This window comes from Pogona vitticeps, chromosome 5 (assembly GCF_051106095.1).
Source record: "Pogona vitticeps strain Pit_001003342236 chromosome 5, PviZW2.1, whole genome shotgun sequence".
NCBI classification, from domain to species: domain Eukaryota; kingdom Metazoa; phylum Chordata; class Lepidosauria; order Squamata; family Agamidae; genus Pogona; species Pogona vitticeps.
In genome coordinates, this window is record NC_135787.1 from 118,171,355 (window position 1) to 118,188,274 (window position 16,920).

At 48.9% G+C, this 16,920-nt stretch overlaps 1 protein-coding gene and 1 long non-coding RNA gene across 4 annotated transcripts in view; one reads left to right on the plus strand and one right to left on the minus strand.

Moving 5' to 3' along the window:
• LOC144589525 (uncharacterized) overlaps positions 1 to 16,920 on the minus strand; it is a 300,406-nt gene that overhangs the window by 160,880 nt on the left and 122,606 nt on the right. The window lies entirely within an intron of this gene.
• LOC144589521 (active breakpoint cluster region-related protein-like) overlaps positions 1 to 16,920 on the plus strand; it is a 67,673-nt gene that overhangs the window by 487 nt on the left and 50,266 nt on the right. Inside the window, exons 1-3 of one of the 3 annotated variants that reach the window (XM_078394376.1) lie at positions 852 to 989; positions 4,299 to 4,510; positions 7,324 to 7,509. In XM_078394376.1, the coding sequence (XP_078250502.1) occupies positions 4,376 to 4,510; positions 7,324 to 7,509 (321 nt within the window). In that variant the 5' untranslated portion in view covers positions 852 to 989; positions 4,299 to 4,375. Of the gene's footprint in view, positions 1 to 851; positions 990 to 1,020; positions 1,191 to 4,298; positions 4,511 to 7,323; positions 7,510 to 16,920 lie in introns of those variants that run through there. The other 2 variants (XM_078394377.1, XM_078394374.1) reach the window with 2 other exon arrangements.

Sequence of the window (16,920 nt, forward strand, 5' to 3'; positions counted from 1 at the left end):
TCGATCTTTTGGGGGGGAGAATGCTCGAGATGCTCGCCTTCCTGGTTGGCACCGCTGGCTGTTTTTTCTCTTCTCTTTTCTTCTTGGCGATGTGGGGTTAGGTGGACTTGGCATCGTGGGTTGGGGGGGATTGCAAAGTCACAGCACCCCACCATCTCCTTCCCCTTCCCCCACCGTCATTTAATGCTTGTTCCTTGCTTTCCCCAAAAAACGTCTAGGGAAGGGGAGGAGGGAGGGGAATGAATTGTGGAAGCCTCCCCCCCCCCAATTTGGGCTCTGGGTGTTTGTGACGGATTATATAAAGGCAGGAAAGCTGATGATGAAGCAGAGAGGCTGGTGGGGAAACGGGGAGCAAAGGAGAAGGTATTGCGGGGAGATCATCCCCCAAAACCTCCAAAAAAAACCCTCCAAAAACCTAGTTAAAGTCCTTGAAACATTGCTGTGTGTGCCCCCCCTTAAATCTAGCTCTGCTGTTAAGTACCTCTAGCATCGTGTAGACAGGTGTGAGTCACTTACACAACCAGGCTGAGTTACTTCCCTCCCCCCCCCACAGACCCTTCACTCACCGACCTCCAGCCCTGTCTACCTGGTGCTTCCTTTTTTCATCTCTCCACCCCCAGTCCTGTCCGTTCAATCTGGGACCCCCCCTTTCATCCCCCCAAAATGCAAGCAAGGCTTTCAGTTTGATTGCCATGAGGAAATTTTGCGGAGACATCATGATGGACGGCAACAGCCTGCCAAGAAGAGGTTGGGCTGGACTGAGGAGGGGGGACTCATTCTTTCGTCACGTGACCAGGAATGCGACTGGTGCCTTGTTAATTAGTGCTAATTTGCCACCGTAACTTAACTGAGTTTCTGTTGCACCTAAATTGCCAAAGCGGATTCTGGCCGATAACCCGTTATTGCTGAACACGGACGGAGTCGCTTCTCCACATTCAGAAGGTGTGAGAGGCGTCTTCTCAGGAATCCTTGTGCAACGACCCTGCGGGGTAGGCTGATTGTTTTTACATCCACATTTCTGACTATAGTTTTTTCCTGCCTTTATGGGATGTAAAATCTTTCTCCGGCAGCTTCCACGTGACCTGAAGATGCATTAATAAAAGGTGATACGCAGTCTGAAGGCAGAACTATCCACCAGGAACTTTCTATACGTCAGAACAGCATTTCTCACGTTGGGGCCTTCCTGCCGTGTGAGCGGCTGTTGTAGGTCAACTGGCCGTACCGCCTGGGGTGTGTGTGATGGGAATTGTTGTCCAGCCGTTTCCATGTTGGAGAAAGCTGCGTTTGCATGTTAGTGTCGAACAGGCAGGCCTGTGTTCATATCCCCGTTTGGGCTGATCAGCACCGTTGGTGTTGCTGGACTAAGAGCTGCCTGCCCCTATGGCCTCCCTCACAGGATGGTTGCACAGAGAGAATGAGATGAGGCAGGGAACGGGGTCTCCGCTCGTCCTCCTTCTCTCCTTTTTCATTCATGGTCTCCTTTTGCGATAAACACCCCCTGTCTCCCCCCTTCAGATCTGCTTGAAAAGAGGGGCTCTGTTTGGGGCAGGGCAGGCCCTGGCCACCCCCTGGACTTCATCCAGGCCTGCCCTGGGGACCAAGGCCCTCTTCCCTCACCATCGTCACATAGTTATGCTTTCGTTGTTGCCAAAATAGTAAGTAATTACAAGTGAAGTGTTGTCTATATAGCAAGTGGCTTGCAAGTTCGGTTCTCGATGGAGTGTGGAACTCCAGAAAACTGGACGATTTGGTTAGAAAGGAGTAGAGCTATGCTTTTGACTTTGTCTGGTTGGGCAGGAGTCACGAAAACAAGAGGAAACATTGTGGTTTTGAAGATGCTCTGGGGTTTTGAAAAACGGATGGATTGTCGAGTTGGGAGGAACCTCAAGGGTCATCTAGACCAACCCACCACCAAGGGAAGAATCCCAAGAGGGGAGGTAGAATCTTTGGGATAGAGAGGTGAGCTTCAAACGTGGGTCTTTCCAGCTGACAACCCCCACTCACCCCCACTGCCTTGGGCTGGCTGGCTTGAACAAGCCGGGCCCCTTTCCACCCACCAGATGTTGCAACTGAGCCCCGTGGAAGTCCCCAGAACAGGGGCACTCCTGCTGATGGAAGTCCTTTTGGCCAGGGGGCCAGCTGGGAGAGATAATCGTAGCCCACCTCCCTCCCTGGTCCTTGTTTGAAACGGTTGGGCAGGTGGCCACTCAATAAGGGACAGGGCGCGTGGCTACTAAATTAGGAGCCGGTGGCTACTAAATAAGGATGTGTTCCTCAAAATAAGGCGGGAGCAGCTGCCGAATGAAGTACCGCAGCGGGTGGGCTACTAAACAAGGAGCTCCTCTTTGAAATAAGAAACCGGTGGCTAGTGAGTTAGAAACAGGTGGCCGCTGAATGAAAAAATAATAATTTCTGGAAACGAGGAGCAGCTGGCTGGTTCGTGTCCACGCCTCAAACCCCCCTTCCCCGGCACAAGTCTTTTGAGCATCTTGTGATCTGGTTGGGAAGGCCTTTGTGAACAGAGTAGCCTAGTGGGTAGAGTACAGTAGAGGGCGAGGAGGTGTGAGATCCTGGTTCCTGCCTTGAAACCTGTGATCTCTCTCAGCCTAGTCTATCTCGCAGGGGTGTTTGTGGGATACACGGAGGAGCAGGAGAGACACCGATGCTGAGGGAATCCGTATTTTCCTCCAAGGAACTCTCCGTTGGGGGGGGGGATGCTGGACTAGATGACCTTTAGGTGCATCTTTGAACCCTCCCATCCTAGGATTCTAAGTTTCAGCTTAAATTAGGAGCCCAGAGGACCCACTCTGAAGAGTCTGGCGGCTGCTCTCGTGCCCCTAAGGGACCCAGCACAGACAGCACCAGACTTGGGAAAAAAGTTGCTTCTGGCGTTTCGGAGCCCTGCCTCGGTTGAGGCAAGGCCAGACCCTCTCATATAGTCCAGCACCTTCCCTCCGCCCCATCAATAGTCCAGGGGCCAGAGGGTGGCTAATCGGGCCGGGAAAAGCCTTTTAAAGCCAGGTGACCTGAGCTCCACGTGGAGTCCACAGGTCTGGTCCTTGCTCCTTAATCTTCACAACAGCCCTGCGAGGTAGGTAAGTCAAACTGAGGATGATGAAGGGGCTTGTTTAGCTCTGCAGCCCCAGCAGAGGGTTTTGGACCTAGGTCTTTCAGAGAGAGTCGTGACCGCGTCCTGCGATCTCCCTTTCTCTCTCTCCCTCGCCTCTTCCTCCTCCTCCTCCTCCTCCTCCCCGTTATTCACCAGGGTGCTCTGCCACGCGCATCGGGGGCACCCAGCCAGCCAGCTGCCGCACGTAATTGAGGGATTTGAAGCGGCACTCAAGGAGGCTTGCTTAATTGGGGGAAATGTGGGGAAGTGTGTCAAGCCATGAGGGTGGGGGAGGCGGGGGAGGGGTTAGGCGCCGGCAGGCACACGTGCATGCGTTTGAGTCTGTGCAGAGTGGGTGGCGGGAGATGGGTTTGCAGCAGGGAGAGGAGTGGGTGGAATGGTGCCCCCAGAGGGGGAGAAGGAAAGGCGGGCGGTTGGTACGTGCCCACGTGTTACCTCCCTGCCTCGAACCATGCACAGGGCTTGCCTCTCTCTGCCGGTGCATCTCCGGGGTGTGGGTGTGCAGGCCTCTTCCTGAGTCCTTGATTTATTAGATTTCCATGCCACCTTTCCTCCCCACAAGTTCAAGGTGTGGGAGGGGTGGTTCTCTTCTGCTTCCAATCTGGCCCAAGATGACCCGGTGATAACTTTAATCTGAGTGTCCTGGGTCCTCGATCCAGCAACGTTGGCAATTACAGTATACCTGTGGTTTTGTGGCTATAAATTACGGACAAGGCATTCCTTGCTTGTAGAAAGCCAGCAGGTCAGGGAAAAGGATGAGATGCAGCTGGTCTTCCTCACTCAGGCAGAAGTCCTGGGGAAGGGCTTTCAGAAAGTAAAGCATGCAAAGTTCTTCACTCGCCCCTTCTTCAGCCTGACCGTCACCCAAAATGGGCTTCTGTTTGGCTCTCGCCTTTGGGCTCAGGGTGGCAAAGTTGAAAGAATCTGTATTGACTTCCGAGCAGGCGACGTTGATTTTGCAGGAGGCGATGGCTCTGCTCCAGGGTTTGGTCTGAATTTAAAACAAAAAACAAGAACCGTCCACGTTGCTGCACCCTATCTGCAAAAAACAAGTCTGACATCTCAGATTGCTCTTTCAGCGTTCGGACTAAAACCCACTGGGGATTTGCTGCCTTCACTTGGGCTTGCAGCCCACACTGACCAGGCTTCCCCATTTTTCTTTGGACAGATTTCAACTACGGCACCGAGGAATATGATGCCGAGGGCAACGAGGAGCCCAAAGTTCCCCCCGGCGGCTCAGAGACCATGCCTTACATTGACGAATCAGCCACTATGTCCCCCCACCTCGGTGCCCGCAATCCAGAGGGGGGCAGCGCCGGCGACAACAGGGACGGATCGGAGAGCGTTTCCCCCACCCCTGCAGATGGACCGGGTGCTGCGGTAAGTGGCTGGAATTTGAGCCGGGGTGCTGTCTCCTTCTTTTTTTACTTTTTGTTATTTTATTTACAAACCAAGTTCAACTAGAAATAATGTTTGATTTCCGAAAAAGCGGACCTATAAAGTGCAGGTGTGCAGAAAATCGCAACATACCAGGCTGTGTGGGAAGGGCACTTAACGGGACAAAGGAAAGCTGCTTGCTGAGTTATATATGGCTGATCTCTGAGTAGGGTGCTGTTGACCAGTGCCTGGGAAGTATTTTCCCACATGCTTGCTGGAGAGGCATGTGAGCGGGAAAGTTGCCGTTAACTTACGAGACGTGCGCATGAACAGTGGCCGTGCCTGTCAGCGGGAAGAGGGGAGACACTTAAAGCATAAAGATATGTTCATTGTTCCCTCCTCCCCAGCAGGCGCGGTTTCTGTGCAGCAGGGGTGGGTAACCGGACGCCCTGGGTCAAATCAGGCCTTCAAGCCAAATCCAACCCTTCCAACCTTTTCTGAGGGATTTTCTCTTTTCTAAAAGGCTGAGCTGCTTCCTCAGGGCTTTGGTTACCAGCTGTAGGAGCTTAAAAGTAAAACCCTGACCACCACCCCCACCCACCCATCCCCGGGCACATGACCTCCGGGAATGTCTGTGACTCGAATTCAGCCCTCGAAAGGGAATTGCCCACGTTGGCTCAAAAATGTCATGCAGAGAGGTGTTTTCCAGCTTGCTGTCTGTAATCTTTTCAGAAAAGTAAACCCTGTAATTTCTCCCCCTCCCCCGCATCACCTCTGAGAATAAACCCATTGCTGTAATTATCCTGTATAAAAAGGTCTGTGTTTGCATCAGGGACATCCATTACAACCATTGTCATTTGCACTGCAGTTCATTTGTAAGTATAAACTGTATGTCTAAACCGCAATAATGGTGTTAAAGCCACACAAGAGGAAATCAGACTTCTTGAACACAGGCTGTTCTAGGATTTTGTTATCCCGGCGATTTACGGGGAAATTACATTTGTTGGTCAAATTGGTCTATTTGATGGGGATCTTTGGCTCTTGTATAAGATGAGAGCTTAAGACACGTGACGTGGCCAACGGATATTGCTATAAACGAGGCTGTGCATATACTTTAAGCTGCTTGGGAATTAAGTGCCAACAAAATTGGATTTTTTAAAAAAAACACTTGGGATCACTGGGATTAGGCTGGTTGCTGTTTTTCTATGTGTCCAAACTCCCTGGAATCATTTGTTTGTTTGTTTGTTTGTTTAGAGGTGGGAGAGAATGACGGGCTCGAAGTCAGCCAATGGATATTATTTCATCTATGGGGACTTGAACTCGCCTCTCCTGAGTTCTGCCCCCAAACATTGGTAATTACGGCTGTACATAAATGCGCCACTTATGCCCAGCATCCTATTGTGACCCGGAATGGGAGCATCGGCTCTTCAATTTATGATTGTTTGCGCCTGAGATTTACACTAGTGACGCTTATGACGGCGCAAATCCCCTGCAGGATTCTGGCCTCTGGCTTAGAGCCCGTTTCCTGGGCATCCTGCATTTCAGAGCGTCCAGGTTTCTTGAGCAAATGACTTAAGCGAGAATTAAAAATAGTCTGGTTATCCTTGGATACCCTGGGAGAAACCAGGTTTTTGGACAACACTTCCCAGAATGCCCACACTTGCCAGGAGATCCTAAGAGTTGTCTTCTAGAGAAGTTACTTTTCTCCCCTCCTTTCTTTCTTGGTTGAATAACTCACTTGTCCATTCTTGTGGGCATCTGGTATTGCATATTATGGGGTGGGTTGCTCCACCTGGCGGTCAAAATCTGGTATCACCTTGCTTTTTGGGAAGGGGAGGGGGCAGCCTGGGAAACCGGTCTCCCATCATTTCTGCGTGAATTCGATTTCTGAATAACCCCATTCCTAGGAAAGGCGTTTGAAGGCCAGGTGGCAAAGCTGGAGGGGGAGAGAGAGCGTGCAGAGAGACAGAGGTTGTCAGCCAAGGATCTCATACCCTCTTGACCAACCCTTTCTGGCCCTTTTTCAGCTCCGTCCGGGAGCAGATCTTTTGCAAGGCTCACTGGGCTGAGTTGGCCATGGACGACAAAACCGAACCCCCACCCCAAATTTGCATTAGACCGGACTTGATCGCAATCATACATTGTTATTTGTTGCTGGGAAAATGCATGGTTGCAGAATTATGGGAGTTCTGGGCCCCAACAAGTCCTATCCACCCACCTCAGGCTTTTTATATATTGCGTTCAGATGTTGTGACGTTCCTACCTGGTGCTGTTTGTTGAAAGAGTAAGGCCACAGGTGGGCCAGGGGGGCTCTTCCATCATCAGTTATAAGAGACACGGATCGCTAGATGGGAGGTAGAAACTGAACCGTCTCTGGGCCATCGGCAGCCCACTGGTAATGATGATTGGGGGTGGGAATTCAACTCACAAAGGAGAAGCACCTAGAAGCTTCCAGCAGGTGGGATCCTCCAAGGGAAGGTTATTTTATTCCTGTACCTGTTTGAGGCCTGAAACAACATTTAAAAAGAGAGAAAGGGAGAAGTGACCTTAAGATCTTTCTCATGATTTCTGGTTTTTAAAAGAAAGGGGGTGGCGATAATCCGGTCCAGGCAGCAGCAGAAGATAATGATGATGATGATGAAGGCAAGACACCCTAAATTCAGTAGAAAACAGTTTCCAACATTTGTCGGCACAGCCGACGGGTGGCTGCATTTTCCAGTCCTCTGTCTGCGAGTCCAAAAAATATAAAGTTTTGTTTTGTTTCTTAAAAGTCCCAGTGCCAGAGGGCTCCATCTGTCTCCTCCTGTCCTCTGCAGCCGATCAAGCCCCTGAAGGCGACAGCCACCACCTCCCAGCCGGTCCTCACCATTCAGCAGATCGAGACCATTTTCTACAAGGTCCAGGACATCTACGAAATTCACAAGGAGTTTTATGACAGCTTGTGGCCCCAGATCCAGAACTGGGACAGCGGCGTGGTGGTCGGGCACCTGTTTCAGAAGCTGGTGAGTCCGGTGGGCTCTGCGCAGCCCCTGGGTCCCTAGATCGCCCTCTCCGCTCTTCCATCCTTGGTGGCCCCAGTGCAGGTCAGACGTTCCACCGTGGTTCGTGTTTGGTGTCCTCTGTGGCCCCGGAGGAGGCTCTGTGGCTGACCCCGTTGGCCCTGCTGTGGGTGGAGGGGCCACTGATCTTTGGTGGCTCTGGTTGAGATAGGATGCTTAACTGTGGTTAGCCTAAGCTACCTTCAGCCACTCTCATACAGGCGCTGTGCTTAACCATGGTTAGCACAAACTGCCCTTGATCAGCTTGGTGCTGATTTAAACATTCATCGGTATTAGCAAAACAGCCGGGGTTTGCTGTCTTAACCGTGGGTAAGAATCTCAAACGTAAAGTGAAACCTGGACTGAAGCTGCCTTCCCAGACAACCCCTCCCCCCGAGTGTCTAAAAATCTAAATAATCATCTGTTTTCCTGGCCCCCCTCTACGAAAAGGGGAAAAAGAAAGGTATTTCAAATCGCAACCTTAATGTCCATCATTTAGGTATCCAGATGGGTTTGTTATTTGTTGATGGAACCATTGCCGTAAATGCCAACTCAAGGCAGTGAGCTCAGAATGGCAGGCACTGTTCTCCTCTTCTCTGCTTTATCCTCCTAGAGACCTGCCAGGTAGGCCAGGCTGAAAAAGCCCTGATGGATCCGGGGTCAAACGGAGTGTCAACATTCATGGGGGACAACAGTTTCCCGATTCCGTGACACTCTCCCTTACATTGCTTGGTTTAAATGCTCTCTGAAAAGGGATAAGACAAATGAACAGAAGGGAAGAACCTAAACCAGACGCCCCCCCCCCCAGCTCAGGGCAATCTACCTTTGAGTGATTGTTGTTGGGCAGAAAGAGTGAAAGCCAGCGGCTGCCTTCCGCCCCTCGTTTGATCGCTCCTGAAATATCTGCTTGGCCGTGAGGGGGGCCTTTCTGACCCACTTGCACTTCCTTCTTCCTGTCTGGAGTTTCGACGGTGAACCTTCGCCCTTTGCCAGACACCAACGGCCGGCCGGGCAACCCACTTTGCAGATGGGATGTTCATTATTTGCACAAAAGAAGGTCAAGCCATTATCCCGGCCGAGGAAGAAGACATTACACACTCAGCCTGGAGCCAGGCCTGTCCCTGAGCAGACGCATCACCGCTTGCCAACTTTCTGGAGGAAACGGGGGTTGACCTGCGGAGGTCGGCGGTGGGGCCCAACTGAAGGGCCTTTCTGAGTGTCACAACTGGAACTTGGGGTGCACCATGAGGGTAGCCGCTTTGGAATACCCCCCCCCCCGAGACCTCTCTACCCTCCTCTTGGTTTCATTTATCCAGAAGCCCAGGTGGCATGGATAGGAGACGGAAGTGCCTCCCCTCACATTTAGAGTCCACTCGGATGGAGGCGATGAGGGCCATCAGAACTTTGGGATTTCTCCGTAACATTTATATCCTGCAAAAACATGCTTTGGAATGAAATTAAAATGAGATAGAGGATCCAAAGTGGCTCATTTTGTGCAGCCAGCAAAGATGGCCCAGGATTATTTCACCAGAAAGTTGGGTTCTTGTGACTCTTTGGCCGTTTTGGCTGGTGGATGATGGGAGTTGTCACCCATTGCACCTGGAGGGGAGGGATGGGGGAAGGCCATCGTTATCGGGCAGGGTGGACACAAAATAATTTGTTTAGATTACTGTTGTGTAACCGGATAAGGAAGAGTTACTTTTTAAACAATTGTATTAAGTTTTCAGGGTTTTCTACTGTAATTACAAGAGATTGCTTTTCAAAAAGCGAATGAGGGTTAAACCTTTATTTACTGGTCAGGAATACGTTGTTTCCTGAGCGTGTTATCTCTCTTTCGCCCGGTTCGCAGAGCAAGCCAGTGGCCGTATTTATTGCATTTTTATTTCTTTTCTCTGTTCGGTGCCAAAGTCGGGACAGGAAAGTTTGCTTTCCTAGGAGGGGTGGATAGACCTGTTCCTTTGGAAATGAATTTTTTTAAAAAGTGTTTGGCTCTGAAGGCAGGTGGAGAGGTTGAGCAACGCCTATTACTGTATCCTGGTTCCTTGCACAGAATGAGTCAGGTCGAAACTGAAATAAATCACTGGAACAGGGAAAAGGCTCGGATCCGATTTCCAACTGAACCAGGAAGTTCTTCTCCAGGTAGTTCTGGAGGCAACACACGCTTGATCCCCCTGAGGGTGTGTGTGGGGGACAAGATCAGTTCTCCCGCCCCCTGCGAAAAGAAAACCACACCCTGCTTCTGTGGGCCATCAAAACCTAGCTTTGTGCGTCCTCTGAATCAAGCGACTTCCCAGTTCCTAGAAGGGGCCATTTGGGGCCTTGAGGGAAGCTTCAGGAGGACTGCAAGAGGGAGATCAGAAGACATCAGAGCATGGCCTTGTGTGTGTGTGTGTGTGTGTGTGTGTGTGTGTGTGTGTGTGTGTGTGTGTGTGTGTGTGTGTGTGTGTGTTGCAATTTGTGAATTTGGAGTGACTCTTTTGGGGCGAGGGACAGAATAAGCAGAGGGTCCCGCCTTCCAAACCTCCAGGATAATAATAATAATAATAATAATAATAATAATAATAATAATAATAATAATAATAATAATAATAATAATAATAATAATAATAATAATAATAATAATAATTTATTGTCATTGTAAGTATATACACAGTATACCCATACAACGAAATTCACAGACAACCAGAGACCAGACTCACGCACACACATAAAATTCCCCAAACACTCCTCACCCACTAAAAAATCCCCCACTAAAAATACAAACATCTACACCCCAGGCCAAGTAACACAGTCCAACTAATTATTCACTACTGGTGGTCTTTAAGCTCATTATTAATTGCAATTATAGCTCTGGGATAAAAACTATTGAGAAAACGTGTGGTCCGAGTCTTAATTGTTCTATATCTCCTGCCAGATGGTAACAGTTCAAAAAAGTTATAAGCAGGATGGGAAGAGTCTCTCAGGATGTTGTGTGACTTCCTTAGACAGCGGGATGTGAAGATGTCATCCAAGGTTGGTAGCTGGAGCCCGATGATATTCTGGGCAATTTTAATGGTTCTCTGTAGAGGTTTTTTGTCCGCTACAGAGTTACTCCCAAACCATGCCAGAATGCCATAGGTTAGGACACTCTCAATGGTGCTACGATAGTATGACAGAAGTAAATGCTGAGATAAATTTAACTTGCCGAGCATTCTCAGGAAATACAGCCTGTTCTGTGCCTTCTTCGAAAGAAAAGAAAAAACATGAGATTTTTGCCTTGAGTCGCCCACTTGTCTTAACCAATGCCCACCGAAATCCTGCACCTCCTCAACATTAATGGGAATATAGGAGGTTTTTCCCCCTGCATCCCTCCCACACCTTCTTTAATTTATTTATTTATTTATTTATTGGATTTATATACCGCCCCATAGCGCTACAAGCACTCTCCGGGCGGTTTACAATTTTTAATTATACAGGCTACACATTGCCCCCCCAGCAAGCTGGGTACTCATTTTACCGACCTCGGAAGGATGGAAGGCTGAGTCAACCTTGAGCCGGCTACCTGGGATTTGAACCCCAAGTCGTGAGCACAGTTTTAGCTTGCAGTACAGCGTTTTAACCACTGCGCCACAAACCAGATGTCTGTGGTTTTGGAAACAGATGGTGCTAACATTTGCTGTCAAGCTGGGGGGGGAATGCTATTTTAAAGTCTGGTGGTTACCATTCCAGTTTGCCTTTAATCTGTTTCTAGTATCAGATTTAGTGATGATGATGATGATTTACGACCTAATGGTGGCCCTCCTAGGGTTTTCTCAGTCGACTCAGAAGTGGTTTCTCGCCCCCCCTCCTGGGGGCGCCCTGGGTCCCCCATGCAGCTGGCTCAGGGCCACCTGGGTGCAAGCCAAGGAAACCCATCAGCCACCCTCGCGCTGTGTGGTCTCAGCTGCCTCCTCTCTCTGGAGGCGTGATGGTGGTAATTCAGATTCTTTGTCCAACAGAAGGAGATAATTAATAGCGTCTCTGATTGTGCCCCGTGCAAACGGTGACAGGATTTCCTCTCCTCTGAGAAATCATGGCTTTATTTATTTAGTGATTTGAGCATTTGTTTTAGAAGTCTGCCTCTCTCTCTCCCTGACAGTCGATGCTGCTCTTTTCCCTCATAACAGAAGCCCTGCAGGCTAGGTCAGCTTGAGAGGGAAGGGCCGGCCTCAGTTTTGTATATATGAAATAAATCACATTTCTGGTTATCTGTGCTCTGGGGGGAAAATATGTCTTTGCTGAGGAGTGGAATCTTAGAAGGGTAGAATTCTTGAGAGTTACAAACGTGGACATGTTGGTAATTTATCTCTTTTTTATCGTATCAGAAAGGCTCTGTTTGCCAGCAAGGGCCAGCATTCAAATTGAGCGAAGCAAAGTTGCCAAGGTTCTCCAGCCTTGCCTTGCTAAGCGTTCTAACGGCCCTTCCTGTCCCATCAAAGAACCGAACTGGCAAAAGATTTTCTGCAGCTGATGAAGGCCGTGCTGGCTGTGGATGATAGGAGCTGTAGTCCAAAATCCTCTGGAATGTGCCCAGTTGGGCCAAACCCAGTTTTGACCCGGGGGAGGGGACTTTGCTTTTATCTCCAGTTATTGATCAGATAGAAGAACAGGGATCTTTTTCTGGGCACATCCTCGGGAGGTGGGTGGGATTTGAGAAGCACCCCCGTCTTCTCAATTAGGTGATTCAGCTGCAGGGTTTCAGGTGGAGGTCTTTGTCAGTCCCTGCCTCAACGCCACCGAACTCTGTGGGACTCCTCTGCGAGTAGAAATGTGTAGGATGCCTATGGGTAAGTGGTGACCCGCAAGCCTGTGTCTTAGCAAAAACGGTGTGGATTTTGGTCGGAAGAGGCTTCCTTGCGGTCAGTTCCAAGACGACCGGAGAGGTGGCAGCAGAGCGTGGGTAGCAATTTTGTCTCTCCGTTCAGGAAAGGAAGTGATGTGCCTGGTCGTGCGTTGTAGATTTTATCTTGTCGAGAAAAGCCGCCCTGACCATTTCCTGAGCTTGCTTGCTCCCTTCCAATCCAGCCTGTGTTTCAGTTAGCTTGCCGTTTGAGTGTAGGGGAAAATTAAAGCAGAACCCGGACTTGAGAAAGGTGGAGCAGGGCCAGGATCCTGGGGAGTAAACCATTGGTGGGGGGGGGGAGAGATTGAGAGAGAGAGAGAGCGAGAGAGCGAGAGAGAGAGCGAGCGAGCGAGAGAGAGAGAGAACCACTTCTTTGTCATAGCCTCTGTCTCTGGCTTCTGAGCAGCTTCTGGCTGTCCTCTCTCTGAAGCAGGAAACGGGGTTGTTCACAGCCGTTGATGCAGGAAGATGGAGGTGGGTTGTATTTGGGGTACATTCTTAAATCACACCTTCCTCCCCCCCCCACTCCCAAAGGAAAAAGTTGGGGAAACTTGACTTCATAAAAATCGAATCAAAGCAGCAGGTCTCTAAGCATCTTAAGCTGATTGGGGGTGGGTGGGAGAGAAATACAGATCCCATAATCCCCTAGCAGCCTCGCCTCCTGATTTTACGGCATATTCATTCTATACAAGATGATCATTAAAGTATCTGGAGAGACTTGCATGCTTTTAAAAGCCTGTTTTCAATGACTTGTTTTTATTTTGGAGGAGGGGCTTATACTCCTTTCTCTTCCCACTCGCTCTCTCTTTTTTTTAAAAAAAGTGATTTTTTTTTTCCTGAAGAGGGAGGAGAAGTATAGCTTTTGAGGTGTTGTTCCTCTCATCCATCATCCTCCCTTTAAATTGGCTGATGGAGGTTTTAGTCCCACAAGATCTGAAGGGCCACAGATTTATCTTCCTAGATAAATTAAAACGTTCCCTCTTATTTCCTGAAAGAAAAGGAGCAGTTGTTGTTTTTTCAAAGGAAAAATGGAATATTTAGTGGAGATTTAGTACAACCCCCAGTCAGTGGGGTTGTACTAAAGCTCAGGAAAACAGAAAGGTGGGCATGAGATGGACAGACTCCCCATGGGGGTGGGAGGAGGCGCCGCCATGGGGGAGGGCTTGCTGGAAACCTCTCTCCTGCTCAGGGATGGATCCAGGCTGCGCCCTGAGGTTTCCAAGGCGAGGGCGACCCCCTCCAGCCCTGATCCCTGGGCTGACCCAGGGCACGCCCCGTCTCCCTCCCCTCTGGTCTGGACAGCTCCGGGGGGGGGGGGAAGGACAATGGAATGGGCGGAGTTACCTCCAGCAGGTTCCTCCTGAGCCCCCCCCCCAAAAAACTCCTTTGGTTTCCATGCCAGTTCTGGGGGTCAGGACAGATGGAAATCGAAGAAATATATATATTTTTAACTAGGCCACAGATTTCCTATGATGAAGAAACATTTTGACTTCTCGTTCCTTTCATGAAGATGATTATTTCCCTGTGAGTTCCCTTTGTTTTTTATTCCTTTTTAAAATATGGTTTTATTTTTATTGTGTTGATGCCTTATTTGGTACTTAATTTAAAACATCAAGTCCATTTCTGGAATCAGTGGAAATCAGTCCGATGTGGAGACTCCCGGCCTTTCTCTCACCCCCCGGGGTGCGTCTGAAGAGTCCGAGCAAGACCCGGGGTCTCCTTCAGCCTGACCCACCTCGATGGAAAACAGGGGTGTTGCAAGGATGGCCACAGCCAAGGAGCCTTGACTCGAGACCTGCAGGTTCTGAACCTCTGGACTCCAGAGGACTCTGATGTTTGCACGCTCTACATGCTCCTGAAAAGAGACCCCCCCCCAAAGCCACACAGATCTGCATCTTCATAAACATAGATCACAAGAAAGATTTTTATTGAAATACATCAGTAGTTAACGTATGATTACTGTGGGAAAGTAATCAAGTAATAATAATAGTGGTGATAATGATAATAATGATAATAATGATGCTAATGATGATGATAATAATAATAATAATAACTGAAATTTGGCAAATAGCAATGATGGGAAAGCAGTGCAGAGACTCGAGGCTGCTCCGTGAGCTTGGGCTCTTTGTGTTCCTGGTGCCAATGGAGGATGCTAGCAGAAGGCAGAAGATGAAAACCTGCACATCGTCTTCTCCCTATAATAAACGACAAAAGTGGGAGGGACCTTACAGAAGCAGAAGACATCAAGAAGAGGCGGCAAGAATACGCAGAGGAATTCTATCAGAAAGATCTGGATGTCTCGGACAACCCAGACAGTGTAGTTGCTGACCTTGAGCCAGACATCCTGGAGAGTGAAGTCAAGTGGTCAAGTGCTCCAACTACTGTACGTTGCACTCATTTCACACGCTAGCAAGGTTATACTCAAAATCCGACAAGGTAGGCTTCAACAGTAAGTGGACCGAGAACTCCCAGAAGTGCAAGCTGGATTTTTAAGGGACAGAGGAGCTAGAGACCAAATTGCTAACAGGCGCTGGATTATGGAGAAAGCCAGAAAAAAGTTCCAGAAAAACATCTACTTCTGCTTCATTGACTAAGCAAAAGCCTTTGATTGTGTGGACCACAGCAAACTATGGCAAGTTCTTAAAGAAATGGGAGTGCCTGACCACTTTATCCATCTCTTGAGAAATCTATACATGGGACAGGAAGCAACAGTTAGAACTGGATACGGAACAACTGATTGGTTCAAAACTGGGAAAGGAGTACGACAAGGCTGTATGTTGTCACCCTGCTCCTTTAACTTATACGCAGAATACATCATGCGAAAGGCCGAACTGGAGAAATCCCAAGCCGGAATTAAGACTGCCGGAAGAAATATCAACAACCTCCAATATGCAGATGATACCAGTCTGATGGCAGAAAGTGAGGAGGAATTAAATGAGGGTGAAAGAGGAGAGTGCAAAAAACAGTCTGAAGCACAACATAAAAAAACCACCAAGATCATGGCCACTGGCCCCATCACCTCCTGACAAATAGAAGGGGAAGATATGGAGGCAGTGAGAGATTTTACAGTAGTACCTTGACTTACGAAATTAACCCATATTGGAATGGTGGCCGTAAGTCAAAATTTTCACAAGTCGAAGCACCATTTCCCTTAGGAATGCATTGAAAACCGATTAATCCATTCTGGCCAAAGAAAAAAAATACCCCCTCCCCAAAATAAAAATAAAACACTGCAGGCCCCATGGCCTGCAAAAAGCCAAAACAAATCCAAAAATAAACATCCCACGCTAGTACTGCAAAAAAAAAAAATCATCAAAAAACAAAACAACACAGAAACATACACCCCAGCCCAAACCTACCCGCCAAAATTCACCCAGAACAACTTTTTTAAAAGAAAAAAAAGCAGCAACGTGCCGGTCCGAAGCCTCCTGGGGGTCTCCTGCTGCGGCGATCGCGGCAGTGGGGGACCCCCAGGAAGCTGAGCTCAGACGGGATGGTCCAGCGGCTCGCCTCCCGGCGATGGCGGCAGCAACGGTGGAAGCCAGGGAGGCTGAGCCTCTCTTTTCCTAACCGTTGGGGCAAAAGAGCTACTAAGAAGCAGCCTCTTCGCCACCAATGGTTTGAATTTCCTGCCCTCGACCTACGAATGTCCCTACTTACAGACATTTTGACCTACGGACTGCTCCAGCTGGAAAAATTTACATCTACTTGCACCCGGAGCTGTCTGTAGGTCAATATATCCGTAAGTAGGGACGTTCGTAGGTTGAACTACCACTGTACTTTTTTGGGCTCCATGATCACTGCAGATGGTGACAAAATTAAAAGACGCCTGCTTCTTGGGAGGAAAGCAATGACAAACCTTGACAGCATCTTAAAAAGCAGAGACATCACCTTGCCGACAAAAGTCCGCATAGTCAAAGCTATGGTTTTTCCTGTAGTGATGCATGGAATTGAGAGCTGGACCATAAAGAAAGCTGACCACTGAAGAATTGATGCTTTTGACATATGATGCTGGAGGAGACTCTTGAGAGTCCCCTGGAAGGAAATCAACCCTGAGTGCTCACTGGAAAGACAGATGCTGAAGCTAAGGCTCCAGTACTTTGGCCATCTCATGAGAAGAGAAGACACCCTGGAAAAGACCCTGATGTTGAGAAAATATTGGAGCCTCAGCTTCAGGATCTGTCCTTCCAGTGAGCACTCAGGGTTGATTTCCTTCAGAATTGATACGTTTGTTCTCCTTCCAGTCCAGGGGGCTCTCAAGAGTCTCCTCCAGCACCACAATTCAAAAGCATCAATTCTTTGATGGTCAGCCTTCTTTGTGGTCCAGCTCTCACTTCCATACATCACTACTGGGAAAACGATAGCTTTGAGTATGTGGACCTTTGTCGGCAACGTGATGTATCTGCTTTTTAAGATGCTGTCGAGGTTTGTCGTCTTTTAACAAAATTAAAAGACGCCCCTAGCAGGCGTCTTTTAATTACGTGGCTGCTGTCTCCATCTGCAGTGATCATGGA